The 26,692-nt window shown below is 42.3% G+C and overlaps 2 protein-coding genes across 2 annotated transcripts; both read left to right on the top strand.

Moving 5' to 3' along the window:
- Positions 1 to 11,671: 11,671 nt before the first annotated feature.
- Positions 11,672 to 15,144, top strand: LOC118221459 (G1/S-specific cyclin-D1-like). The gene is made up of 4 exons (XM_035406543.1): positions 11,672 to 12,085; positions 13,083 to 13,298; positions 13,809 to 14,135; positions 14,719 to 15,144. The coding sequence occupies exons 1-4, from the start codon at positions 11,879 to 11,881 to the stop codon at positions 14,890 to 14,892; spliced, it is 924 nt and encodes a 307-aa protein (XP_035262434.1). The 5' UTR covers positions 11,672 to 11,878; the 3' UTR covers positions 14,893 to 15,144.
- A 559-nt stretch (positions 15,145 to 15,703) lies between these two features.
- LOC118220201 (nucleobindin-1-like) lies at positions 15,704 to 26,545 on the top strand. Its single transcript, XM_035403919.1, has 13 exons — positions 15,704 to 15,876; positions 16,611 to 16,743; positions 17,043 to 17,150; positions 18,070 to 18,202; positions 20,671 to 20,774; positions 21,005 to 21,190; positions 21,729 to 21,819; positions 22,391 to 22,449; positions 22,879 to 22,971; positions 23,288 to 23,377; positions 25,133 to 25,306; positions 25,428 to 25,542; positions 25,663 to 26,545. Exons 2-13 carry the CDS (start codon positions 16,615 to 16,617, stop codon positions 25,755 to 25,757), a joined length of 1,377 nt encoding a protein of 458 aa, XP_035259810.1. The 5' UTR covers positions 15,704 to 15,876; positions 16,611 to 16,614; the 3' UTR covers positions 25,758 to 26,545.
- Positions 26,546 to 26,692: the final 147 nt, after the last annotated feature.

Raw genomic sequence — 26,692 nt, 5'->3', positions numbered from 1 at the left:
ACTCGGGGGAAACTCAGGGCCCGCACATCGGGCGACTCGGGGGAAAATCAGGGCCCGTACTCGGGCGACAGGGGGACTCAGGAAACCAGGGGGAACTCAGGAAACCAGGGGGGACTTGGACAGGGGCAAGGCAGACATACAGGACTGGACTGGGGCGAGGTGGACACAGGACAGCAACGAGACGGGGCACGACAACACTGGACTGGGTTGGACAAGACTGAGGGGGAAACAGACTGCCAGATACTGGCACAATAGGGAGACCTAAAAAGACAGACACAGGGACAAGCAGGCGGGGAGGCACACGGCGACACCGATGGACACACAAAGGGACAGGCAGACAGGGAAGGCGAGGGGGGAACCCAACAACTGACATAGGGACTGACACACAGGCAAACAAGACAAAACACACGCGGACTGGCACACAGACAGACAGGCAGACAGGCGGGCAAACACGTTGGCCGATGGGCTGACGGCCTGGGGGGCAGACAAACAGGCCAACAAACTGGCTGACACACATACGGGTAGACTAACAGACAAACAGGCGGGCAGACAATTAGACAGGGGGGCCGGGGAACACACGGACACACGGTTGGGAGGACAGACACCAAAGGGAGAATGGACACCAGGGGGAGCGACGAGACCGGGGGAGGGACGACCACTGGGGGGAGCGACGAGACCGGGGGAGGGACGACCACTGGGGGGAGCACGGACACCGGGGGAGTGACGACCACTCGGGGGAGCGACGACACCAGGGGAAGGACGAACCCTGGAGGACGGGGGAACACTAGAGGGAAAACGGACACTGGGGGGCGTGAGAACACTAGGGGAAGCACGAACGCCAGGGGGAGCACGAACGCCAGGGGGAGCACGAACGCCAGGGGGAGCACGAACGCCAGGGGGCAAGGTGTGGACACTAGGGAGAGCAAGAACACTAGGGGAAGAACGGACACTGGGGGGCGCGAGAACACTAGGGGGAGCACGAACGCTAGGGGGAGAGGCAGGTGGCTTAGCCTGCGGGGCGGCCAGAGCAGTCTGCGGCGGCCCCTGCGGGACAACAGAAGGGACCGTTGTCCTCTCCGGGGCTCTGGACGGCTCTGGAAGCCTCTCCGGAGCTCTGGACGGCTCCGGAGGCCCCCCCGGGACTCGAGGCAGCTGCGGAGGCCCCCCTGGGGCTTGAGGCGGCTCCGGAGGCCCCCCCGGGGCTCGAGGCACAAGTAAAGCCCGAAACTTGGGTGTAGCAGGCGGCCTCCGCGGAAGGGTCAGAGCAGGCGGGACCTCCGGGGCTGGAGGCGGCTCTGGGGGCCTCTCCGGGGCTGGAGGCGGCTCTGGGGGCCTCTCCGGGGCTCGAGGCAGCTCTGGGGGCCTCTCCGGGGCTCGAGGCGGCTCTGGGGGCCTCTCCGGAGCTCGAGGCGGCTCTGGGGGCCTCTCCGGAGCTCGAGGCGGCTCTGGGAGCCTCTCCGGGGCTCGAGGCGGATCTGGGAGCCTCTCCGGGGCTCGAGGCGGATCTGGGAGCCTCTCCGGGGCTCGAGGCGGATCTGGGAGCCTCTCCGGGGCTCGAGGCGGATCTGGGAGCCTCTCCGGGGCTCCAGGTGGCTCTGGGGGCCGCTCCGGGACTTGAGGCAGAGCAGGCCGTGAAGGCCGCTCCGGGACTTGAGGCAGAGCAGGCCGTGAAGGCCGCTCCGGGACTTGAGGCAGAGCAGGCCGTGAAGGCCGCTCCGGGACTTGAGGCAGAGCAGGCCGTGAAGGCCGCTCCGGGACTTGAGGCAGAGCAGGCCGTGAAGGCCGCTCCGGGACTTGAGGCAGAGCAGGCCGTGAAGGCCGCTCCGGGGCTTGAGGCAGAGCAGGCCGTGAAGGCCGCTCCGGGACTTGAGGCAGAGCAGGCCGTGAAGGCCGCTCCGGGACTTGAGGCAGAGCAGGCCGTGAAGGCCGCTCCGGGACTTGAGGCAGAGCAGGCCGTGAAGGCCGCTCCGGGACTTGAGGCAGAGCAGGCCGTGAAGGCCGCTCCGGGACTTGAGGCAGAGCAGGCCGTGAAGGCCGCTCCGGGACTTGAGGCAGAGCAGGCCGTGAAGGCCCCTCCGGGACTTGGAGCAGAGCAGGCCGTGAAGGCCCTTCCTGGACTTGGGGTGGAGCAGGCCGAGGGCCCTGCCGACTGGGCTGGGCAGGGGACAGGAGCACAGACCACAGCCGTAGGGAACCAGGCTGGGCAGCTGGACGGGACCGGCGGGACCCCCGCGGGCCGGGCCCTGGAAAGATCGCCAGTCGAGTCCCTTCGAATGACGCAGGGCCGGGAACCGCTGGCTGGGCAGCTGGAGGTCTGGCCGACCGGGAGGCAGCCCGACCACGGCGCCTCCGTGACCGCCCACCCCGGGCACTGGGAAGCTCAAGGGCGAGGGACTCCCAGTCGCTGGGTGGCGAGTCCTCCGGGTCACTCCACCACCCCGGTGGCATGATAAACAAACACAAACAAAAAAAAAAACAAAAAAAAAAAAAACACCTCTGCTGGGTCCCACACGTGCTGGTTCCTTCTGTGACGGTCCGGGTAGGGGGGACCCAAACGCAGAGGGAAAAAAAACACAAACTCAAAAGGGAAAATAAACAAAGACTTTACTAACACAAGGTGAACAAACAAGGAACAGACAAGGCCACAATGGGCTAAAACACAAACTCAAAAAATAATCTAATGAAACAGAAAACAGGAACTCAAAAACACAGACAGGGCAGAACACGGGAAGGCAGAGCACAAGGGAAGGACAAAAACACAAGTCAGGAACAAAATACAGGCAGGTGAAACACAAACTCAAAAAATAATCTAACGAAACAGAAAACAACAAGAACTCAAAAACACAGGCGGGGCAGAACACGGGAAGGCAGAGCACAAGGGAACAAGCAGGTACATACAGTCGGGAAACAAACACAAGCAGGCAGGTACATGTATGTCAGGTAACAAACACAAGGCAGAACACACGCAAGGAACCAGCACCCGAGTCAAGGGAACAGAGAACTTAAATAGACAAGGGGTAACAAGACACAGGTGAACTCAAAAAACAATCAAACCAGAAGGAGGGGATAACAAGACACAGGTGGGAACCATGATGGGATAACGAGACAATTGAAACAATCATACAATTAACAGGAGGGGAGCAGGACACAAAACAGAAGTGCCGCCATCTGGCGGCCCAACAAGGGAAACACAGACAGGAACACAGGACCATGACAGCCACTCAGTGGGGTGCTCGCATACTGGCCCAAAAAAAGAAATATGCGCCCATTCACCTGTCATATAGTGTGAGGGGTAATGAGGTGTACTGGAGCTACACGACAAGTGCCTAAATGAAGTATCATGTTTAACTGAAAAACAAATATTAATTTTAAAACCATGTTAATAGAGGTTCATGTTCACATTATACTGTCATAGAATGGACAAATTTGAGGATGATTATTAATTACCATTCATTCAAATTCTGCAGATTGCTAAATGATACAAAACATAAAAGCATAAAAGTAAAGCACAACAGACATGCCAAATGAAATCTGGGTTTATTAATTAAATGTTATAGAGGTATAGACAGCATGGTTCAAATACAAAGGGTCAGTGTGAAAGTATTCACTTTAGTTTGCTAACTGGTGAGTCTGTATTAACTTCATTCTGTCGTCCCTCTCCCCTTCTTGAGTACTGACTGATGGCCTGTGACAGGTTGGATGGTCATGGGGTAGGAATCCAATCATACTGAAAGTGTAAAAGTGAGAAGGTGGCTACAGTTTACTTTAACTGAGTCAGCAAAAGACAAGAAAAATGACAGACATATCCTCCTGACCAAGAATACAGCATTAGAGGTTGTATTCTAAGAATATTATGCCTGTCATTTCAGAGAAGCTATATTTGCGCCAGTAGGTACATGTAAATGTCCGGCATGCGTCAAAGTCGTAACCTAACCTGATGGTCTGTGTAACTATTCCTAACTTGAGATATGGTATAGTGCACATGGCTCATGTTGAAATATGGCTGGGAATAAGTGGGGCGAATGGGAATGAAGAAGATGAGTAATCGCATGTAGCCCAGTTCCAAGGTGAATGAGTACAATGCACGTATCTATCAATCTGTCTGTCAGTCATTTTGACCTGCATACAGTACTGAAGAATGTACTGAGCCATCATTTTCTATTCTGACATGCTGTCATCTGCATGTATTTCACTTACCTTCTGAGTTAAAAATATTCCATACTCACATATTTTGCTGTTTTGATGCCTTTTAAGCCATATTCTAAAAACTATATGCCACTCGTTTACAAACAAGCATAATTATGGTATATAGCTGAAATAAAAATATAGCTGAAACACCATTTTTTTATTGTACATTGTTTGTATTCAGCTTTCACGGTGATGTGTCTGAATCTACTGGAAAAATGGAGTGTGATTCAGTAATAATAATAATAATAATAATAATAATAATAATAATAATAATAATAATAATAATAAAGCAGAAATGCACATTTATGACATTTTAGAAGGTATTACTTTGTGTAGCAACATAATTTAAAAAGTATTGCTTTGGGTTGCTGAGTGGATCATTCTGTTAAGGCATGATGATTCTAGGGCTTGATTGGACTCTGCAATCTATCAACTCTGAACCTTGCCAGTGCTGTTTGAAGTAGCATCCATCTACACAACTTCTGTTGTTCAAACACTGCGCAACAAAAAATAGTTAATAAATAAGTAAATAAATAACAAACTGCCTTATAAATAAATCTACCATGCTGACCTTTGTTGGCGAGCGACAGCCAGTGGAGTAGGAGAATCATGCACTTGAATGAATACCTGGATTTCAGCTCAGTTGATCAAAGCAATGAGAAATGGGAAAAAATGCACTGGAAAATAAAATGACAAGGGCCTAGCATAGCCATAAATTGCTTACCGCTGCTTGCTATGTAGAAATTCCATTCAAGTTTTTGCATTGCTGTAATGAGCAACTTTATACCAATAAAATAATTCAGTTTTAAGGTGGGTTTAATTTAACCAGTCCAAGGGATTTTAGCCATTTGTGTAATTGTGGGATACAGTATATCAAAAGTAGGTGCTTCCACACAGGTGTGGTACCTAAGTTAATAAAGGACTTAGCATAATTACAAGGTTGCCAGTAATTATGGTTAGCATGGCTAGACGACAGGCCCCTAGGGACTAAAAGAGGGGTGACTGCTGCGGCTGGTTTGGTTGGACTTTCAGTGTTGAAGACAGCTGACCTTGCTGATTTGTCACAAGGAACAGCGTCTGAGATGAAGTCAGCTTAGAACTATGAGGGAACATCATCAACAATGTTTATGGCACCTGTGGTCAAAGGGGCGTACTCCTGGACTGTGATGTACTTGGGTTAGTAAACAAGGATGAATCCTGCGAATGAGCAGGCAATCAGATGAAGAACGGCCTTTTGAGAAATCTGCAGAGTGGAATGTTACAATTCTGGTGCACAAACCACTAATTTCACCTGGCAATGCACAGGTGTGCTTACAGTGGTATACATAATGGACAACTGAACGGCAAAGAAATGTTATATGGGCTGATGAATCATCCATTGTCATGTTTTTGAGAAACAGGCAAGTGCGCAGTTCCAACAGTGATTCCAAGAGTGATCACCTTCATCCCATGTCATTGCCTTTATGTCTGCCAGGAGGAGTGTCTTTGGGGATGACAATGCCTCTATTCATAGAGCATGTACGGCCACCCTGTGGTTTGGTGAGCATAAAAACCATGTTATCCATATGCCATGACCTAATCAATCACAAGATCTGAATCTAATCAAGCATTTATGGGAGATTCTGGAATAACATCTAGGACAGTGGTTTTCACCTTAGTCAACAAGGCCTGACTTTTTTATGTGAAAGAAGGGTTCTGTATTCCTCCTGCAGAATTCCAGATGCTGGTAGATTCTTTGCCACAGCACATATACCGTAAGCTGTTCCAGCAGTGTGTAGTGGCCCAGCGGCCTAATATGTGCCTTCATACTAGTATTTCCACCTTTTTGGCCACAACCTGTATATTATTGTAATCAGTGCTCTAATGTTGTTTTACTATTTCATTTTCAGAAGCTTATTTTTCATTTATTTTCCATCTATTGTCCATACCATAAATATATGATGTGATACCATGACCACAAATCTTTTAAGAATCGATTTCAAGGCAAATTTATCTGTAGTTAAATCACAGAACGTCATCGAGAAAATACAATTAAATACTGCGCGTCCCTGATCAACAATTTCTCTTTTTGCTGAGTTTTAAAACATATTCATAAAATGCATTTCATTGTCACATAAACCCACATAAACAATTTATCTCCCACCCTCCCACCCCGAAGTTGCTCGAAGTGCTGAACTTTATACCCATGAGACATAAGACTTTGCTCATGAATGCGAAAATGAGAAGGAACACTGCCCGTGACCCCCTTTGTTCAGCCATCCATCCACAGTCTGCCTGCACAAGTCACAGACAAAGGGTCCTCCCCTGACTCACTGTCTGTGCAGGCTTAACTGGTAGACTGTGAAATAAGCAGCTTGACATCATTGTGTAGCGCTAGCTCTCATTTGTCTCAGCTGTTGTTGAAAAGAGTCTATACCTAAGTGCCGGGGTTATGCGTGTAATGGCTGTTGCGTATGGGGAATTTCCACTGAAATATAGCAGCGTCCTAATTTTACACATTGAATTATTATTCTTATGTGTCAATAATGTAAACAAATAGGCAAACATATTAAATTAAATTCTATTCAATTCTTATCTTGTGCATTAATGTTTTCAGCGATGCCCAACGTGAGGATAAAACCACAAGCTAGCAATGTTGAACAAGGGACACAAGGGACAGGGATAGTCATCTGATTTTATTATTTTTTTAAAGTCACTGTCGTCTGTAAAATGTTAGTCTGATAAATGGTATGTCATCAACAGGGCTGTAGAAATCCGCGGAGGACATTCAGCTCATCATTCAAAAACATATTTAACCTGCTGACATTACATTACATTCACTAACTGTAGCTACTGTAGCTCTACAGTATCCACCCAAATACATAAATAAATGATGTGGTTATTTAACACCCTGTGATCCGGGCACTGTTCATTTCTTAATTATCTATAAAGGCCACTGTAGTTGGGGAAATACAATCCACTATTGAAAAAAATGGTTTGTTGCTTCTACCGATTGGTTTTATTTTATTTTTTTGCAACTACATGCTACTGCATAACGTTAAAATGATTTATTTGCAATAAACAAGCATTTGCTATGATATCAACTGTTTCGTTTAATCTTGTGAGAGTTAGTTGGGTTTTTCATGACAGTACATGGGTTCATTGAAGATAGAAACCTACAGGACCTTGCCAGTGGTTTTAAAAAATCACTTCATTTTGGGGACTGTGCCAAATGACAGCAAATCTGCCAAAACATAAATTAAAAAGTGCTACCAGTGCAATGTCCATCACTGCCAGCAAAATAATAGATCAAAATGATAAGAAAGAAAATACCATGTGTATGTTTGTGACAACAAGATGCTAAAAAATGTCTTTAATTATGATGTTGTTATGTATATATTTTACAGGATAATTTACTTTCTTGGACTAGCCATAGTTTTCTGTCTTGAGCAATGTCAGCATTAATAAGAGAACAAAAAAAAACTGGCTCTTTAAAAATAGGCCTTTCTTTTTTGTCAAAACAATGGCCTCCTCTGCTGGTGATTTTAAGTATTGCAGAATGAGTCATGCCAGAAGAACTGCACAGTGCCATCTTTTTGAACAGAAATGTTCCATTTTGGTGGTGTTTGTTCGTAGGGTTGGGGCTTAGCACAATTTTGATTTTATGAAGCAGTTTGAGAAACATCACCCAGAGAGAAATCCAGTGAACTATAATGTCATGACATTCACTGCCCAATGTATGTATGTACCTTTTTTATTCCTGGATGAAAGTCTCACAATTTCAAGTCACTGCACCTTCATTATTCTTTTGAATCGTCTCACTCTCTAGAGAATTATGTGAAACAGGTTAGTGGATTTTTTAGGCAAGACACATTATATTGTTGCACATTTTATGGCAGGAGATTGGTAATGGAACTGGAGGAGAGCTTGGTTACTGTTTTTATGTGGAGAGAGGAAATAGTATGCAGCTATACCTGTTGTATTATCAGATTCAGAAGCAGGTAGCAATAAATATATTTTCTAGCCTAGGCTATTTTAATTTTGTTTTAGCTGCAGTATCATTTGCTCTACTATAGTGGAGTGACAGAATCTTCAGCCAGGTGAAATAACATGTGTTTCATTATATTCACAGCCATAATATTTGAAGCAGCAGCGGAATTCTCTGGTTTGTCAACATAAATAACTGGTGCTGAGGAATCCAGTCTGTCCAATAAGCCAGAGGGGAGTCCATGGAGGTGCTGGCATAGTCAACTAATCTACTTGCTCACTTTGCTTCAACTCTCAACAGATAGTTTCAGAACTTTGCAGAACCTTTGTCATTGTGAAGTCACTTCCCTAATAAACACAAAGGTTTTTTGTGTAGCATTGCCTGATTTATTTAGTTTAGCCAGCAGCAAACAAATAATCATTTATTATGCAAATATAAAATATTAATGATGGATTCTCGGAACAAATTATGTAACAACCTGGTAGTCCGTCTGCAAATTGCTCCAGATTTATTAGCAAGTCTTAAATATATTGATTCATAGCCCACCTAAGTTTATACTGTGCATATGTATTGTATGATTTGTACTGACAGAGTAGGTATAAGTAAATAACTATTCAGACTAGAAATCTATTTAGAGCTCATGACATGTTCCAAAGCAATGTATGCTGCTTTGTAAGTGTTACTGTAAGTGTATTATTAGTGTTATAGTATTTGTACAACAAATCACATAAGAAATTTCTGAATGTTTCTGATGATTAGACTTAGATGTACTGTAGTATCAATGCTTACTTGAGAATTTTTATTTTACTTTGCACATTTATCAAAATTGGAGCTGGCTTTTAGTTTGACAGTTGGATTCCTTCTGTCCCATCTTTGTCTGGCTGTGCTAGTTATATTCCTGTCTGTCAATTCTCTGTCACTGAGCTCACTGACATATCACTGATACAGTCTACTAACACATCAACTCGGAATATAGTTAGCATCATACCTTACTGTAATTGTGTTACACATTGATTTTGGTTTTGCTATTTAAATATTCTTTAAGAACTCAAAATTTCTGAAATCTATTAAATAAGATATATTTCCCCAGAACTATAAATAAAATGTATTTTTGTTACTCTGTCACATGCCATGCTTGAAGGCATGATTCAAATCCTCTGCTTCTTTCTGTGTCTGTCTCCTGATAGATATGCTGTCCATTTCTATTACTACTCTGGCAAAATTGTCAATGATCTTGCAATCACAATTATTTTACCAAAGTTTACTAAACTCATGAGATGTTAAGTGTACTTTTCTATAGTAAACCATAAAACATCCATAATATACCATGACTTAATGCAGTCTAATGACTGGGTGAAATGCTCTCATTCTTCTTTTGTCCTACTTTTGTCAGTCAGCAGGTGTCAGTGGAAAGTCCCATTAGAGAATAGGAGCACACTTCTCCCCTCTCCAGAGAAATGAGCTGGAAAATAAGGGGAGGAGAGCCACTCCTCCTTCTCTCCCTCCTTCTGTCTTTGCTCTTTTCTTCTTTGCCCTACTCTAGATGTCTGTTTGAATACAGCTGCAACGCATGAATTTAGCACGCTGTTTTAAACAGCCTATCTGTTACTCCATCCCTCTACTCGTTTAACTTTTGGAGTCCATCAGTATTTCACAGTTTTTAAGTGCAGTTCAAATTGCTTTGTTGGTGTGACCTGGTGCGTTTGTGTTGGCACTGTGTGTAGTATACTGTCGCATAAGTATCTGTGCTTATTCTCTGAGCTTTAAGGACTTGTCTCTAACATTAGCTCTGTACATTTACATAGAACAGCTCTCTAAAACAGTAGACATTCACATTCTGTGTAATTTCCAAGTTTGCTATACTGCTTATTGTCTGCTGTCTAGCCAGGGTCTCAAAATATGGGGTGAAATGAGAACATTCTGTTTCACTATTCAGGCATCTGTTTAATGTTAACAAGAGTTCTAACAGCTTATTTTATATGAAGTTTCCAGTGTTGTTTCTACCAAAATCAGTTCATTTTTAGTTCTTGAATCTGAACATAGCTTTTGTTTTCTTCTTGGCAACATAAACATTTGCAGTATTTACCTTATGTGTACTGTCTCTCTAAGAAAAAGTACAGTATGTGGGTAAAGTAAGTGTATTAGATTGGTTTGGGTTGTTTTATTTGGACTGAGAATACAAAGACAATCCATTTTTTGCCATCAACTTGGGTAGAGTATGCGGTGATATTAACACAGTGTAGAGTATTGGTCACATGACAAATAAAAGAATTCCAGTTATAAATACAAATAAAAAGTGAATTACGTCACATTATTAACAGGTCAACATTACCTATGGCTAAACGATCTTTATTCACTGTTTTTAATACAATGTTTGAGAAATGGATTTTAAAATATTTTACTATATTATATTGCTCTTCACCCATAAAATACAAAAAAAAAAATGTGTTAATCTTTATTTCTTAAAGACTTAAAAAGAACAAAATTAAAGAATGGCACAGAGATGTAAACATAGCCCTAAACCACAAATGTGGTGAGTAAAAAGTCAAGTGAAGTCACTGACGGTGTCAAATACAGTGCATGTGTTCCTTATGCGCATGACCCTTTTGTGACTGACAGAGAGCCCCAGAGGAGAGTGCGTGTTTGTGAGTGTGCACAATGGACCATAAGGCCAGAAGCCGGTGTCTGACAGTGATTTGTGAGCAGGACAATACGCCTCATTGACCTGCTGAACGCCACTGTCTGTTTCACATACCACGCCCTGCCCTCCCTGGTGTATTCATGGTGCAATAAACAGATTAATGCAGACGGTGGGAGGGTGCCACAGGTTCCTTTGACAATGAAAGTTCCGAGGGAGAGAGAAAACTGATGTTAGCAAGACCGATGTTGGATTAAACTATCCTTTTTATGAGTACTGAAGGCACTTTCTGTATTGTGTATATAGTGTAATACTGTACATTTGCTTTTGTGTCGCTAATGCTGCTATGGCAACTGTAAACTCCGAGCCTCATGGGTTTGTGTTCGCAAATCCACTGTAGTGATTTCCATTTGCCAACTGTTGAATAACACAAAAACAGATTTGGGATGAGAGCACTGGGATTAATGCGATGGTACAGAAATATCTCTTTCCCTCTGTTCATCTCTCTCCCTCTCACTACCACCAAACATAGTTTCTTCCATTGTTATTCATTCTCATTGTCACAATTTGGAGATGACCTCTTTCGCTCTCCCACTCTTTCTTTACCAGTCCCTCTCTGTCGGAGGCAATCTGCTCCCTTCTCTCTCTGGCCCCTCCCTCTCTTGTCTGCTCCCTCCCTCTGGCTCCCTGTCTCTTTTACTCTCTCTGCCCACCTGTTAATTCCATTGTTGAGCACACACAATTGTCGTCTTTTTTATTATATATTTTTACCAGTTCTTCCCTCCCCTCTTTCTTCTCTCTGACACTCTCTGTCTGTACTCACCCCTCCTTCTCGGCCATTCTTTCATGAGATGTATAAAAAGATGAAAGCAGAGATGAGGAGTCAGACTGGAGAGAAACACACACCCTTTCAGAGTCCGCAGGTGAGACACATAGATACTGAGGAACGGACACATCAACACTTGGCACAGAGACACAGACAACGCAAAACAAATAACGGGAAAGAACCTGCAAAGATACAACCAACCTGAGAGGTTAGAGTGAGCCTCCACCAAGGATAAGTGCAGCCCACCTCACTGTTGCAGATGTCTGCGTCACTGTGGTGTGATGAGGAGGGAAGGGTCTCCCACAAACCTCAGCTGAGAGCCCAGTGGGACCCCAGCGTGTCTGGGGGACGCGTAATCAACAGGCTGCTGCAGTCAGAGGAACGATACCTGCTCTCACCTCTCTACATCTCACTGATCCAGAGGGAGCCCCACAGGAGGGAAGAACTGGCCAAATGGGTGCTGGAGGTAAGTGTTTGGCAAGTTCATATTTATAATGATCTGTTTGAGGACCATGCCTTTTTGTAGATGCTGGTAATGATTTGAGATTAGGGCTTCCAAATGATTAAAGATAATCTAAAAATCTATTTTAAAATTATAATTATAATGAGCCTACCTAAACTGCATTTCAATCACAATTTTAAAGTGTCTTAAGTTATAGATTTAATTATATACTTCAAATAATGTAACTCTCCTTAAGTTAGTGTATTGGTCTCAAAATAATTATTTATGAAATGTAAAATTTAGAAGACTGATCAGGTTCTTACATAATTTCCTAATTACTGGGAAGTATCTGGGAAGATCAAATATCCAGTTTCAACATTGTTTTTAAGAATATAAAGGTATCAGCAATTTAACTTTATGCACTGCAATTATTTGTATTGATTCATTTTATGAAAAAAAAAAAATTGACTTCACTCATTGAAGCTACTAATTGTAATACAATTTAAGTTATTTAAAAGGGTAAGGAAAAAGTTTTTTGGACATTGAATGCATTATTCAAGGATCTGCATTATGATGTGATATGATACGATGGTAAGAGGAAATGTCTGCATCATGATAAATGGGAAATTGCTGTATGAAAAAACAAACAAAAAAAAACAAATAAAAACTGTTCCGAGTATTACCACCATTAAGATGATTTAGTTTCTTCCTACTGAGTCGTGTGATGGGAAGTTATATATTTATTGCTCAGATACACCAAAATTGAATTTTATGAAGCGTTCCTTTTTATTCTTTTTTATTGCACATTCCTTCACTAACACAAATGAGAGGAAAGATAGCCGTAGAGTGACAGTAGCCTACCTTAGAATGGACTAGTTGGGACATTGAGATGTTAAAACGGTCTTTTAATAAAATGTATGTGTAAATCATGGTTAAGTAACGTTCCAATCATGTGTTGGCGACTTCATAATCAGTTAACGGTGAATTTGTGTGCATGTTTCTTTTGGTCTTTCTTCCTCAGGTGTGCTCTGAGTGTGGCTGTGAAGAATCGGTGTACGCCCTCTCTGTCTCTCTGCTGGATCGCTTCCTGTCTGCATCATTGTCCCTTCCTGTCTCACCTCTCTGTCTCTCTGCGGCCTGTATCCTCATTGCGTCAAAAGTGACCGGAAGTGAACCAGTCAGTGCAGGCAACTTGTGTGCTGCAGCCAACTTCTGCTTCCTGCCTAACAATTTAAGGGTGAGTCATTTGACATGCCACCATGGCACTATGACTATTTTTAGCTTTATGACTGGCTTCATGTGCCCATCTTAGACTTCATGTTTCATTCATGGCCAATAACAGGCAGAAGAGATTCAAGAATTGGATTGTTAGCATTTAGATTTTTTTAAGTTTGAGGGCAATTAGACACATCTGAGCAGGCCTGATGTATGTCCATTCTTAGGTCAAATGGTTAGACGAACAAATCAACTTTGACTCCCATACTCCCATTGCAAAAATAAATAATAAATCAGCTGTGTGTGATATATTATTAAGTTAAAGATATTGCATTAAAAGAAAAACTATCAAATAAATGTTATTTTGGGTCTAGGAAGCTGCTTCCTTTTAGTTCAGATCCATCTCTCTCCCTCTCCCTCTCTCTCTCTTTCTCTTTCTCTTTCTCTCACTCTCTCTCCCCTTGTATGTAACTGAATTTGGGTTTTAAAATAAAAGTGTGTCCTCCAATTAATATATTTCTCTCTCTTTCAGGACATGGAACGTGTCGTCCTGGCAACTCTCCGATGGGATGTTGCTGTGGTAACCCCACATGACTTCCTCCCACACTTCTTGTTTTCACTGGAGAGGGAGAGGGTGGAGGAGGATGGACAAACAGACAGAGATTCTCAAGCTTTATTATCAACTCTACGACGTCACGTTGACACACTGGTGGCCATGTGTGTCTGTGACTCTCGTTTCTTGGGAATTCCTCCATCTTTAATTGCAGCAGCAGCACTGAATGCTGCCCTTTCTGGTCTAGGAAGCAAAGGTCTTCAGCTGGGCACAAATGAACTGGCTACACTTTGTCAGATTGATTTGGTGAGTGCCAGACAGAAATCATGATCATCATTCAGAACCTGAGCAAATATATGTGGTAAAAACCTTGGTAGTCATCTAGAGAAATGTTTTTATTTTGATGGCATGTGGCATAGTTCATCTTAATTAGAACACAAAAAATACCAAACCATTTTCAGCAATATTCAGAACAGAATATTTATATGTCAATGTAGCATGTTTCATTGACAATTCTAAGGGATCTGCAGGATGGTTTTTAAATTTTACTGCCATTTAAAAGGTATTTAATCTATGTATTTGATCCATGTGTGACATATTTATACAATGCATCGTCTATTAATGCCACTTTTCTTTCTTCTCTCTATCATAATTTCTGCTGACAAAAACAATTTTGGTTTTGAATTTACTCTATTCCACTGAATCCAGTGGGAGAAAAACACTTGATTGTCTTTATTTTTAGAAACCTATATTAATTTCCTAACGTACAAAATAACAAAATTATATTTTGAACAGTTTATGTGCCACATTGTAAATCACCAGTCCTATTTGGTGAAAGTGAAAAACGTACCACACGTGAGTACAGCATGTCTGTGTATGTATCCCACAGGGTGTGCTGCAATACTACACAGAGCTGATAGAGGGAGCCCTCACAGAGCATCTCAGAAGTGGACCCAGGGAAAGAAAAATGTGTCCAGAAGTTGAGAAGGAGGAGGAAGCACTGGAGGAAATTGACACAGAAAGAGCCAGCACACCAACTGACTTAAGGGAGATTGATTTTTGAGTGTTTTGAGTGCTAATGCATTATCTATTTTTAAAAAATAAATGTAAATGATTTAATTAGACGAATCAGTTAAGACTGATAAATATGTACTAGATAGTTCATGTTCATGTTTGTCTATCGATTTCCTTATGTGTATGTTTTACATTTATTTATATATTAAATTCCTATATGTCTATTAATATAATATTATTTACATTCATTTAAAGCAATGGTTAAGTTGGAACATATCTAATTTATTGTATTCCTGTTATATCGACCTTACTATTTCTGTGGCTATAATATTTATTATTTTATTTTTTGTATCTACCTTAATCACTTTGTTCATTACGAATGTATTATTTATCTATTTATATATTTATTCATGTATTTATTTATTTAATATTATTTATGTTTATTTATGAATACTGCCATATTTTTATTTTGTATTGCGTGAAATAATCTATCCAAATGTTTATACAGATTTATTTTTCAAATCAATTAAATGTATTTAATCAATACAATTATAGCATACCCTACTGTATCGAGTCCAGTGTTTCTTTTCACATTTTGCACATGCATTTTCTTATTTGATTGATTACTATTATTATTATTAGTATTATTAACGCCATTTACTTAAAAAAAATTGTTTTTGAAGGACAACAAATCAAAGACAAACATTGTTGATAACTTGTAGGAAGGGGTACGGTGCCTTAAGCTGTTTTGCTAATCATGCTCCTGTCATTCTGAACATAACATTTCCCGAGAAACGGAAGTTCTAAGCGGGGGAAAAAAACAGAATCCTTGCGTAAGGTTTGCTAACCAGTTGCTAACACGTGTGTGCCGTTCGGAGAATGAACGACTACACTTTGTACATTTTTATGACGTATTTCATACGCGACGCGTTGAGTCGTAAAGAAAACGTCAGAGGAATTGAGTAGTTGAGACACCAGGGAAGCAAAATAAACGTAGGACATAGATACAACGGGAAACGAAAGATTCGTTAAGGTAAGCAAGTGCGATGTTAGTGGTAACATAGATAACGGCATACATACGTAACTATAACGTTAACTTTTTCAACTGAGGGTTTTGAATTCAGCAATGTGGATAGACAGACTATCTATACACTGTGGGGTGCTAATGTGTACGGTAGCTATCTACTAATGCTAACAACATATAGCTGCTATTTTGTGCAAGGCGCGCACCCTACGACTGGTAGATGACATCTCTGCGCTTACCAGGCAGAACCATGTTTCACGAACATGGATGCTGAAACAGCCGATCCAAGATTAGTTAAAATAACAGGATGTAAATTCAATTCATTCTACGTAGCGACTCACTAGTAACGGTTCTCTCAGCTGAAATTAGCGTGCGAGATGGCGAGATATGTCATCTTTTTAAATGCTGATTTTCCTACCCTGGGCTAGCATTTGACGATTTAGTAAAAAGCAAGCATGGATCTATGGTTTTTGTCTCTAATCGTAGAATATCCACGACTTCACTCTATACTAGAATTTATTTTGAATCGTGGATTGAATATAAAATTTACTGAATTACGCTCTGTTGAATTTAAGTATGCTCATTGAAATGTTGAGCTGACACATTCTCAAATTTAGCATTATTATTTACAGTAAGTCTTTCCTTAGCGATGAATAAAGAGGGAATCATAAATGACTCTGTAGCCATTCCTGTTTTTACTACATTATTGATTTTTGTATTGAAGTCAGTGCTTTTTGTTTAAGGATAATGACTGTGGCACTTCAGTGGCTGCTGCCCTTGTCCATTTTGCTGGGGGTGTGGTCAGTGCCCATTGACCACAATACCAAGCCGCAGGAAACTGTACCTCCCCAGGAGCCGAAACAGGAAGAAAGTGTGGTATGTTAAGCATCAAACATCTTATCTGTCTCTCCTTGGACTAAATAAGTAAAAAGTGGTCAGTTTAACACACAACCGAATTCTTGAAACTTGATCATCAGGAAAATGTCTTTTAACTTATGACATAGTTCAATCATTCGGTCACACCAGATATGGACAGCTGAAAAACCATATTGCATTTTAAGGATAAATTGTGTGGTGTACTAACCAATTTTGCTTTGTACAGTGTCTCTGTTGTACTTACCTTCTCCCTCTTGCGGTCAGTGTATGAAACAAGTCTTGCCTACCTCTTTCTACAGGACACAGGCCTGTACTATGACAGGTACTTGAGGGAGGTAATTGAGGTACTGGAGACAGACCCTCACTTCAGAGAGAAGCTACAGTCCGCCAATACCGAAGATATCAAGGTAACGCTTCTCTTTGCTTTCAATTTTTGTCTTTGCTTTTTCAAAGCGTTTAGCCTACATTCAGTCATCGGGTTATCACTGTGAGTGCAGTGTGAATGAGATTATATGGCTGTATAAGCTGAAGGCTCATTTTTTGTGTAGTAAACGACTTAGACTTAATGTGGTGTTTGTCCGAAGTTTAAAATATTTAATAATCTAATAAAATAATTCAATGGTTTTTTATACTTGTCATGCCCTTTAAGGCAGCACCCTTTCTATGTTCACATAACATAGACAGTTATGTCATGTTGAAACCTGTGTCAAGCTCTGAATATTTTGAAATGCGTCATTTTCAGATAATTCAATTTTTATAAAAATCATTTTGATTTGATAACATGTTGGCTGCAACTGGAGAGAGAAACTTTAGTGGCAATTGTACTGCTCACTCACTGATCCACACCATGCATAAACAATTCTCAGCACTGAATGGCAAAAAGGATGTTAACCATTAGAAGAGGAGACAATGGGCTATCAAATTGTTGGCAATGAAAAATTCCCCGTTCAGTTCTTCAATTTTAAATGGGAGAACAGTGTAGCATAATGGTTAGGGAACTAAGTTTGTAGTTAATAGGTTTTGTGTCTGGTTATACTTGCATTGTGCAAGGGACTTAACCTGCATAGCTTCGGCAAAATATCCAGCTGTGTAAACAGATTGTGTATCAAGAGCAAGTATCAATTTGTGTCTGCTAAATGCTGAAATGCAGTGTTATCTAAGGGATGTATCAACATGCACGTCAGCATTGATTTTGCATAGAAAGACCCAATGCGCTCTCTCTTTTACTATGTCTGTGTCTAAATACTCAGTCTAGTCTTTTATCTTGTGAGAATGGTCATCTCAGTGAGCATGTAAATACTGCATCGCTCCGTCTGTCCCTCTCAGAATGGTCGTCTCAGTAAAGAGTTGGACCTGGTGGGTCACAACGTCAGGACCCGTCTGGATGAGCTGAAGCGACAAGAGGTGTCCAGACTCAGGATGCTGTTGAAGGCCAAGATGGACAGTACCAACACACACAGTGAGAGGGGGAGAGGGTGTATGGACAGTACCAACACACACAGTGAGAGAGGAAGAGGGTGTATGAACAGTACCAACACACACAGTGAGAGAGGGAGAGGGTGTATGAACAGTACCAACACACACAGTGAGAGAGGGAGAGGGTGTATGAACAGTACCAACACACACAGTGAGAGGGGGAGAAGGTGTATGAACAGTACCAACGCACACAGTGAGAGAGGGAGAGGGTATAGGAACAGTACCAACACACACAGTGAGAGAGGGAGAGGGTATAAGAACAGTACCAACACACACAGTGAGAGGGGGAGAGGGTGTATGAACAGTACCAACACACACAGTGAGAGAGGGAGAGGGTGTAGGAACAGTACCAACACACAGTGAGAGAGGGAGAGGGTGTAGGAACAGTACCAACACACACAGTGAGAGAGGGAGAGGGTGTATGAACAGTACCAACACACAGTGAGAGGGGGAGAAGGTGTATGAACAGTACCAACGCACACAGTGAGAGAGGGAGAGGGTATAGGAACAGTACCAACACACACAGTGAGAGAGGGAGAGGGTGTATGAACAGTACCAACACACACAGTGAGAGGGGGAGAAGGTGTATGAACAGTACCAACGCACACAGTGAGAGAGGGAGAGGGTATAGGAACAGTACCAACACACACAGTGAGAGAGGGAGAGGGTGTATGAACAGTAACAACACACACAGTGAGAGGGGGAGAGGGTGTATGAACAGTACCAACACACACAGTGAGAGGGGGAGAGGGTGTATGAACAGTACCAACACACACAGTGAGAGAGGGAGAGGGTGTAGGAACAGTACCAACACACACAGTGAGAGAGGGAGAGGGTGTATGAACAGTACCAACACACACAGTGAGAGAGGGAGAGGGTGTATGAACAGTACCAACACACACAGTGAGAGGGGGAGAAGGTGTATGAACAGTACCAACGCACACAGTGAGAGAGGGAGAGGGTATAGGAACAGTACCAACACACACAGTGAGAGAGGGAGAGGGTGTATGAACAGTAACAACACACACAGTGAGAGGGGGAGAGGGTGTATGAACAGTACCAACACACACAGTGAGAGAGGGAGAGGGTGTATGAACAGTACCAAAACACAGTGAGAGAGGGAGAGGGTGTAGGAACAGTACCAACACACAGTGAGAGAGGGAGAGGGTGTAGGAACAGTACCAACACACACAGTGAGAGAGGGAGAGGGTGTATGAACAGTACCAACACACACAGTGAGAGAGGGAGAGGGTGTATGAACAGTACCAACACACACAGTGAGAGGGGGAGAAGGTGTATGAACAGTACCAACGCACACAGTGAGAGAGGGAGAGGGTATAGGAACAGTACCAACACACACAGTGAGAGAGGGAGAGGGTGTATGAACAGTAACAACACACACAGTGAGAGGGGGAGAGGGTGTATGAACAGTACCAACACACACAGTGAGAGAGGGAGAGGGTGTATGAACAGTACCAACACACAGTGAGAGAGGGAGAGGGTGTAGGAACAGTACCAACACACAGTGAGAGAGGGAGAGGGTGTAGGAACAGTACCAACACACACAGTGAGAGAGGGAGAGGGTGTATGAACAGTACCAACACACAGTGAGAGAGGGAGAGGGTGTAGGAACAGTACCAACACACAGTGAGAGAGGGAGAGGGTGTAGGAACAGTACCAACACACACAGTGAGAGAGGGAGAGGGTGTATGAACAGTACCAACACACAGTGAGAGAGGGAGAGGGTGTAGGAACAGTACCAACACACAGTGAGAGAGGGAGAGGGTGTAGGAACAGTACCAACACACACAGTGAGAGAGGGAGAGGGTGTATGAACAGTACCAACACACACAGTGAGAGGGGGAGAGGGTGTATGAACAGCGTGGACATATGACTTACCATTATTTAAGTCACTGTCGTAAGAAATTGTCATATTATCAATATCGATATGAGCCTCATATTAAAAAATATCAATATATCGAAATATGTCAGGACCCTACCACGGGGTATGAAAACCTTCTGAAAGCACTGTACCGTTACTGATACAAGCCTCTATATGATAGTACATTGCAGTTGAGTGTGATCCCTTATGGTTTTATTAGTTTAAATGGAGTCAGGCCAACATGATGGAAAACCTTCCCAAATTCTACTATGAGGGTAGGGTATTAAGAAATTCCAGAAATTATTATTCAGCATTGTTAAATAGTTTTTTTATTTGTTGTCTGATTCATCAGAAAAGCTCCACAAAGCTTCGTTTGAAAATGAATTGAAAACAGATTGTTGTATTTCCATTGACTAATAATACAGTTGATAACAAAATCATCACAAAGAGTTAGCATTTTCACCCACGTAGATATCATGGCAATGTAATGATTTTGGTGCATTAAACTTTCTGTGTCCCCAAAGTGTCCAGTGCTAATCCAAGTCTAATGTTGCCCCTTCTCTTCCCAGACATGCAGATAGACCATGCCTCGCTGCTAAAGCAGTTTGAGCACCTGGACCCCCACAACCAGAACACCTTTGAAGCCAAAGACTTGGAGCTCCTCATCTCCACGGTAACAAAGTGGGGGGGGGGGGTGATGTAGGGATTATTCAGAGAGCATAGAAAGCAAGATTGGGGAGATACCATGGCAACATACAGTTTAACCTTGGGAGCAAAGTTAATCATAAAGATTTGAAAGACATGAATTAACCGTGAAACAGGACGTTATGAATGAAGTCTCCTGTAGGGCTTTGTTTTCTGGCTTTGTTGCCTCATGGGGCCCATCCAATCTGTCTGCGACAGGCGACCAAGGACCTGGAGAGCTACGACGCAGAGCGCCATGAGGAGTTCAAGCGCTACGAGATGCTGAAGGAGCACGAGAGGAGGGAGTACCTGAAGAGCCTGGATGAGGAGAAGAGGGAGAAGGAGGAGAAGAGGCTGGAGGAGTTAAAGGAGAAGCACAGACAGCACCCTAAAGTCAATGCTCCGGTAAGAGAGGAGGGAGCAGAGGCCAGGGCAGGTGGCAGGAAGGGAATGCATTACATTACATCACATTTATTTATCAGATGCTTTTATCCAAAGTGACGTACAAAAGTGCATATCATGGTCATTGGACAAATTCAAAACACAGGTTCAATAAGGTACAATACTCATTTCGTACAGCTGTTTATAGCCAAGCACACAGTTCAGTTCACGTAATTAACATTATTCTGACCTGATTTATGCCAGGCCAAACTAGGGAGAAGAACAAGCTACAATATTAGAACAAATACAAATGCAGAATGCAGTTAGAGAGAGGTGGCGAAGAGAGATGTGGTTCCTGAGGGATGAAATTAAGGAGAGAGAAGGACATAGACATCAGGGTAAAGAGGCACAAATGCTCTAGAGGCAGGCATTTTCGCCTGTCTGTGCGCTACCCAACCTCGTCTCACACCTGGCCTGCGTTAGTGTGGTCTTCACTCTGCTGCATTGTTGTGAACATGCAGTGCGCTATTCTCACCTTCCTTATCTCTTCCCTCTACCTCAGGGTAGCGTGGCTCAGCTCAGAGAAGTGTGGGAGGAGACCGATGGCCTAGACCCTCAGGAGTTCAACCCCAAAACCTTCTTCAAACTCCACGGTCTGTTCACCAGTCTTCCCCTAGCACACGGCTTCTGCTTCTTTTTTGACAGTTGACCTAAATTAAGGAACGGCACTACTCCACTGTTCCGTGTGAATACCACAGCTTGCCGGTTTATGCCACCGCTGCTTAACGCCTGAGTCACTTCCCCCTTTACTAATTATTTTCCTGAGGAAAACCTGAATTCTGAAGAGACTTTGCAGTGTCAGCGGGCCTCTCAGTAACAGCAAATGAATAGATATGCAGCTACTTGTGCTGTTCACATTCAGTGTGTATACAAACTTAAATAGTACATCATTTATTTTCTACTTTTATAAATAGTATGGGAAATGTTTAGCCATTATGTACAATTTTTAAATGTTGAAGAAATGGTTGAAGAGCCTTGTTTTATGGACTAATGCTGCACTCCCTCTTTTGCAAAATGGCTTCCACTATGAATTCTATGAAAAAAGAAAATGTATTGAATTATTTGGCTCTGATTTTATTTGTGGTATTGCATAACAGGTCCTTATTAAAATGTCCATGAAGGTACTATGTTGTAATTCTGCTTCTGACACAATTTTTTTCAAAGATACCAATGGAGATGGAGTTTTGGATGAGCAAGAACTGGAGGCTTTGTTCACTAAAGAGGTATTACAATCCTTCTCTGTCTGTTTGGTATCACTGCTAGTGGTCTGCTGCCTCCAGTAAATGTATATATGTAAGGCTGGGTGTTTGTCAGGGAAGTCACGGGTGTCACGGATTCCATGATTTTTTTGGCGGTTTCCCCTTTTTTGCCATTTCTGCAAAAATGTTTTCTTCAATTTTTCAGCAGTTAATAATGATAACTGTCAACGTTAACATGGTCTACAGTGTTATTTGTACAGGCATACACATTTTAACAATATTCCCAATTACTAGGAGAAAAAAAGTGTGACAATGTATACAGATTCTGAACATCTATACTGACATCTAAGTGAAAATAACTATAAATAAATTCTTTTTTTAAATTTTACTCTAAACCTTTCTCTCTCTCTCTCTCTCACCCCCTCTCCTTCCCCACCCCTCTTTCCCCTTCAGCTGGCAAAGGTGTATGACCCCAGGAATGAAGAGGATGATATGATGGAGATGGAGGAAGAGAGGCTGAGGATGAGAGAACATGTGATGAAGAATGTCAGTCTTCCCTTTCTCTTTCATAACCATCCATCCCTCGATTGCTGTCTATGTATTATTTGCCTCTGTGCCTCAGAAAGTCCATAGAGCACAAGCGTAGCATTCACAATAGTACATAAAGTAAAAGCTAAAGTACATAATTCTGTCTATTCCATGTCTTGCATTTATCGTAATTGTATTGTAATGACTTCATATTACTGTACTGTCCCCATTGCAATACCCAGCAATCAGCTAATCCTCTGACAGTTTGGTAACCCCTGTTGAAGGTTATTCATACCTTATTTACCTTTTTTATTCCCCCAATTGTTTTTGGTAGGTGGATACCAATCATGATCGTCTCGTCAGCCTAGAGGAGTTCCTGAAATCGACAGAGAAGAAAGAGTTCAACAATCCTAAAGAATGGGAGGTGAGAAAGAGTTTGAATTCTTGTAGGAATAGTAATATGCAAAGCATTTATATGTTATATTAACACTGTTACTTCTGTATGTAAAGAATGACTCATCCTTCCCTGTCTAATGTTGTCACAACATGAATACACTCACAATATGTAACTGAATATTTTTCCTAATTGCTCATTTGAGAGATACTTCTGAGAGGGGAATCCGCAAAAGGCTATGGGATGTTTTTGTGCCTGTTTAAACCACCGCCAGTACCATTTTTTAAAAATTACATATGATGCACTAAGCCCCCACAATGGGTGGGAAGCACATGAAGTGAACTATCAGGAACATAACAGCAGAGATGCTTAATCTTGGTCATGTATATTTCAGTTGTTTACTTGCATGTATTTTGCTGTCAAAATGACCATTTCTATGCAAATAGGGCTCAATACCAAGCATGCAGGATTCATAAAGATGCATTCCTCCTTTGGTTAAGAGATCAAAATGATTCTTTGTTCCTGGTTGAGTCAAACTAGAATGACTTTATGACAAAGAATGACAGTTAACCTGCTACCTTCAGTTTGTTTTGTCTTATAATTTATGTGCCCTATTTCATTATACGGAACAAATATTTTGACTTACTCCCATTTTCTCTTCAACCACATGAATTAAACAAAGAAAATTCACTTGAAATAATAACAATTCATTGAAATTATTATTATTCAATTAATTGAATTGCAATTTAAAACTCAATTGAAATTGCTATGAGGTTGAGATAGCAATCTATTTGCTGGTGATTCTAACGATTTTCTTTGTGGCTCTACGGTTCCTTTTTTAGTTAATATTATAGCACCTTATATCCTTTTAGTTCTTTTTATACTCCATATAACTTGCTAGCAACCATACCAACCTTCTCATGGTAAATTGTTTAAGCTAAACAGGCTTGGGCTTGCTTGGTACTTGGATGGGAGACCACCTTGGGAAAATGTTGCATCTGCTGGAGGTGTTAGTGCGCCAGTGGGGGGCACTCTTTCCTCTGGACAAAGAGAAATCCAGCAATGTTGGCCACTGTGCTGTGGAACAATGATTCCCAACCTTGGTACTGCAGACCCTCTGTCTGTGCTGGTTCATGTTTCAACCACAATTGCAATCCCGGAATTTTAACAAGGTGTTTGCTGGTTTTGATAATGAAAGGATCATTTACCATCTTAAGCCACATTATGTCTTTCATAGATATGCATTCTGTGAATTACATAAAAACAGGTATCAAAATTATTTAACTGATCAACTAATTGACTGAAGTGAATCAATGGTCCATAAATCTGCTTTTCTCATCATAAGATTGAAATGTACAGGTCTTTATTTGTGTATGTAATTTGCTAAATCATGGAGAAGATTTGTGAAAAAATCTAATTGCTGTTCTAAAGATACAGATACAGTACACCTTTAAAGATGCTGGAAATGCATTTGTTTGACAAGAGTTGCAATTGTGCAGTCCAGAAACCTTCTTTAGATTTAAACAAATATTGAGATATATTAAGAAGGTACTGTATTTCCCCGATAACCATGAAGAGGCACATTTCAGCAATATTCCAAAATAAGGTATTTTCCTCCGGATCAGTTTTTTATTATGTCAGTTTGAAGTTTTGTGTAGTACATATTTAAGAATAAATAATTATGCTATGATTTATGGAGGGGTCTTTGTCTTGGCTTAAGCAAACTATGTCTAGAGACATAGCCATAGTGGTGGTGAGACTGACGTGATCGTTTGTCTGTTGAAGACCCTGGACAACACAAAGCCTGTGTACTCGGAGGCGGAGCTACAGAAGTTTGAGACGGAGCTCCGGGAGAAGGAGATGGAACTGGGCAGGAGGGCCGCGTCTCTGCGGCACGAGCAGGAGCTGCTGAAGGAGAGGGGCAAGGCCCTGGAGGCACAGAGGAAAGAGTACCAGCAGGTGAGGGTCAGGGGTGACAGTGCCAGAGTTTCACTGGAAAAATCTAGGATGTTTCATTCAGTGAAATTATGTATATTCTTAAGAAGGGTTTGAATTTCCCCCTTTTTCTGTTTTTTTTCAGGCAGTAATGGAGATGTCCCAGAGACAGAAAGTAGCACAGGCACCGGAAGGGCAGCCCCCTACAGGCCCTAATAACGAGCTACAATTTCAGGAAGGGTTGAAGAAACTAGAAGAAGGTGAGAGGGACAGAGTGAAAATGGGAAAATGTGTTGTATTGTGTTGTAAAGAAAGGACCTACCTCCAGTAGACTTGCATAGTGCCTCTTTGTGTTTTTAATGCCCCCTCTCCTTCTCCAGGTGCTAACCCACCCATTTCCCAGGATGTGGTGGGAGAGGCCAAGAACAACCTCCCAGTGGAGCCACCCCAGAATCTTCCCCAACACACCCTTTAACGCAGTGCGACCCTCCACCCCTCTGAGCACGTAGAGCCACACTCGCGCCATCTCCCCTCAGCGTCACAGCCCCTAGGTGGGCCCCACCTACACCACCCTCTTCCTCTTCCTCTTTAGCGAGCCAGCACCGCGACATCTTCATTGAGCGGCTTGGTGTTGACTGAAGCTTAACCACGGATGCAGAGAAGGGAGGCTGCGATACTTCATTCATCACAATTTTCAAACGATTTGAAAGCACGGATGAGGTAGAACTGAGAAGATGCTCTTCCCTAACCCCCCTTCCCTGGCTTAAACATACATACCATTCCTGGCATCAGTAACCGCAGTTCGCTGCTGTAAGCAGTTGTAATTCAGAACAAATGGTCTCTGATGAGCCATTACACTGGTATCATGCTCATTTACAGTTATGTATAGAATAAAGTCAATGTGCACATTATTATTACTGCAATGATACTCTGCGTCAGATGCTAACATTGGATGTGTGTGTGGACGCAGGTGGAACTGTGCTGTATTTAATGAGGTAAATGGTGTTGATAATTTTAATGTTTGACATGATGTTCCTATTTCCACGCACGCTCTGTTCTGCTGCTCCTTTTTCAGCCGTTCTCTGTTCTGCTGTCCCATCTGCTACGATCCTCTAAATCGAATTCCCTCCGCTCCTGGTTAATTCTTCTCCTTCTCTCATGCACACAAACAGTCACAAACCTAAGTGGGACATACCTAAACACACATTTTTTATTTCTGTACTGTTTTTAAGTTCCAATAAAGAGCTCAATTTAATGAGAAAATGGTGCTTTATTGAACTTTCTTGGTATGTATGTCTCTGTTTCCTTGTGTGTGTGTGTGTGTGTGTGTGTGTGTGTTTATATGCAAGATAATCGTATGAGTGTCTGTGTGTTATTGTGTGATATATATTGCATCTGTATGTCTCCTTT

This window comes from Anguilla anguilla, chromosome 2, assembly GCF_013347855.1.
Source record: "Anguilla anguilla isolate fAngAng1 chromosome 2, fAngAng1.pri, whole genome shotgun sequence".
Classification (NCBI taxonomy): domain Eukaryota; kingdom Metazoa; phylum Chordata; class Actinopteri; order Anguilliformes; family Anguillidae; genus Anguilla; species Anguilla anguilla.
The sequence above is the reverse complement of the archived record's forward strand: the minus strand, read 5'-3'. Positions and strand labels throughout refer to the sequence as shown.

Excerpts from the sequence above, each read along its gene's own strand:
- LOC118221459 (XM_035406543.1), top strand. The coding sequence starts at position 11,879 with ATGTCTGCGTCACTGTGGTGTGATGAGGAGGGAAGGGTCTCCCACAAA. Across the intron at positions 13,299-13,808 it reads TCCTGCCTAACAATTTAAGG|GACATGGAACGTGTCGTCCT; the intron begins GTGAGTCATTTG and ends TCTCTCTTTCAG. Across the intron at positions 14,136-14,718 it reads CACTTTGTCAGATTGATTTG|GGTGTGCTGCAATACTACAC; the intron begins GTGAGTGCCAGA and ends TGTATCCCACAG.
- LOC118220201 (XM_035403919.1), top strand. The coding sequence starts at position 16,615 with ATGACTGTGGCACTTCAGTGGCTGCTGCCCTTGTCCATTTTGCTGGGG. Across the intron at positions 22,450-22,878 it reads AGGCTTTGTTCACTAAAGAG|CTGGCAAAGGTGTATGACCC; the intron begins GTATTACAATCC and ends TTTCCCCTTCAG. Across the intron at positions 25,307-25,427 it reads AGAGGAAAGAGTACCAGCAG|GCAGTAATGGAGATGTCCCA; the intron begins GTGAGGGTCAGG and ends GTTTTTTTTCAG.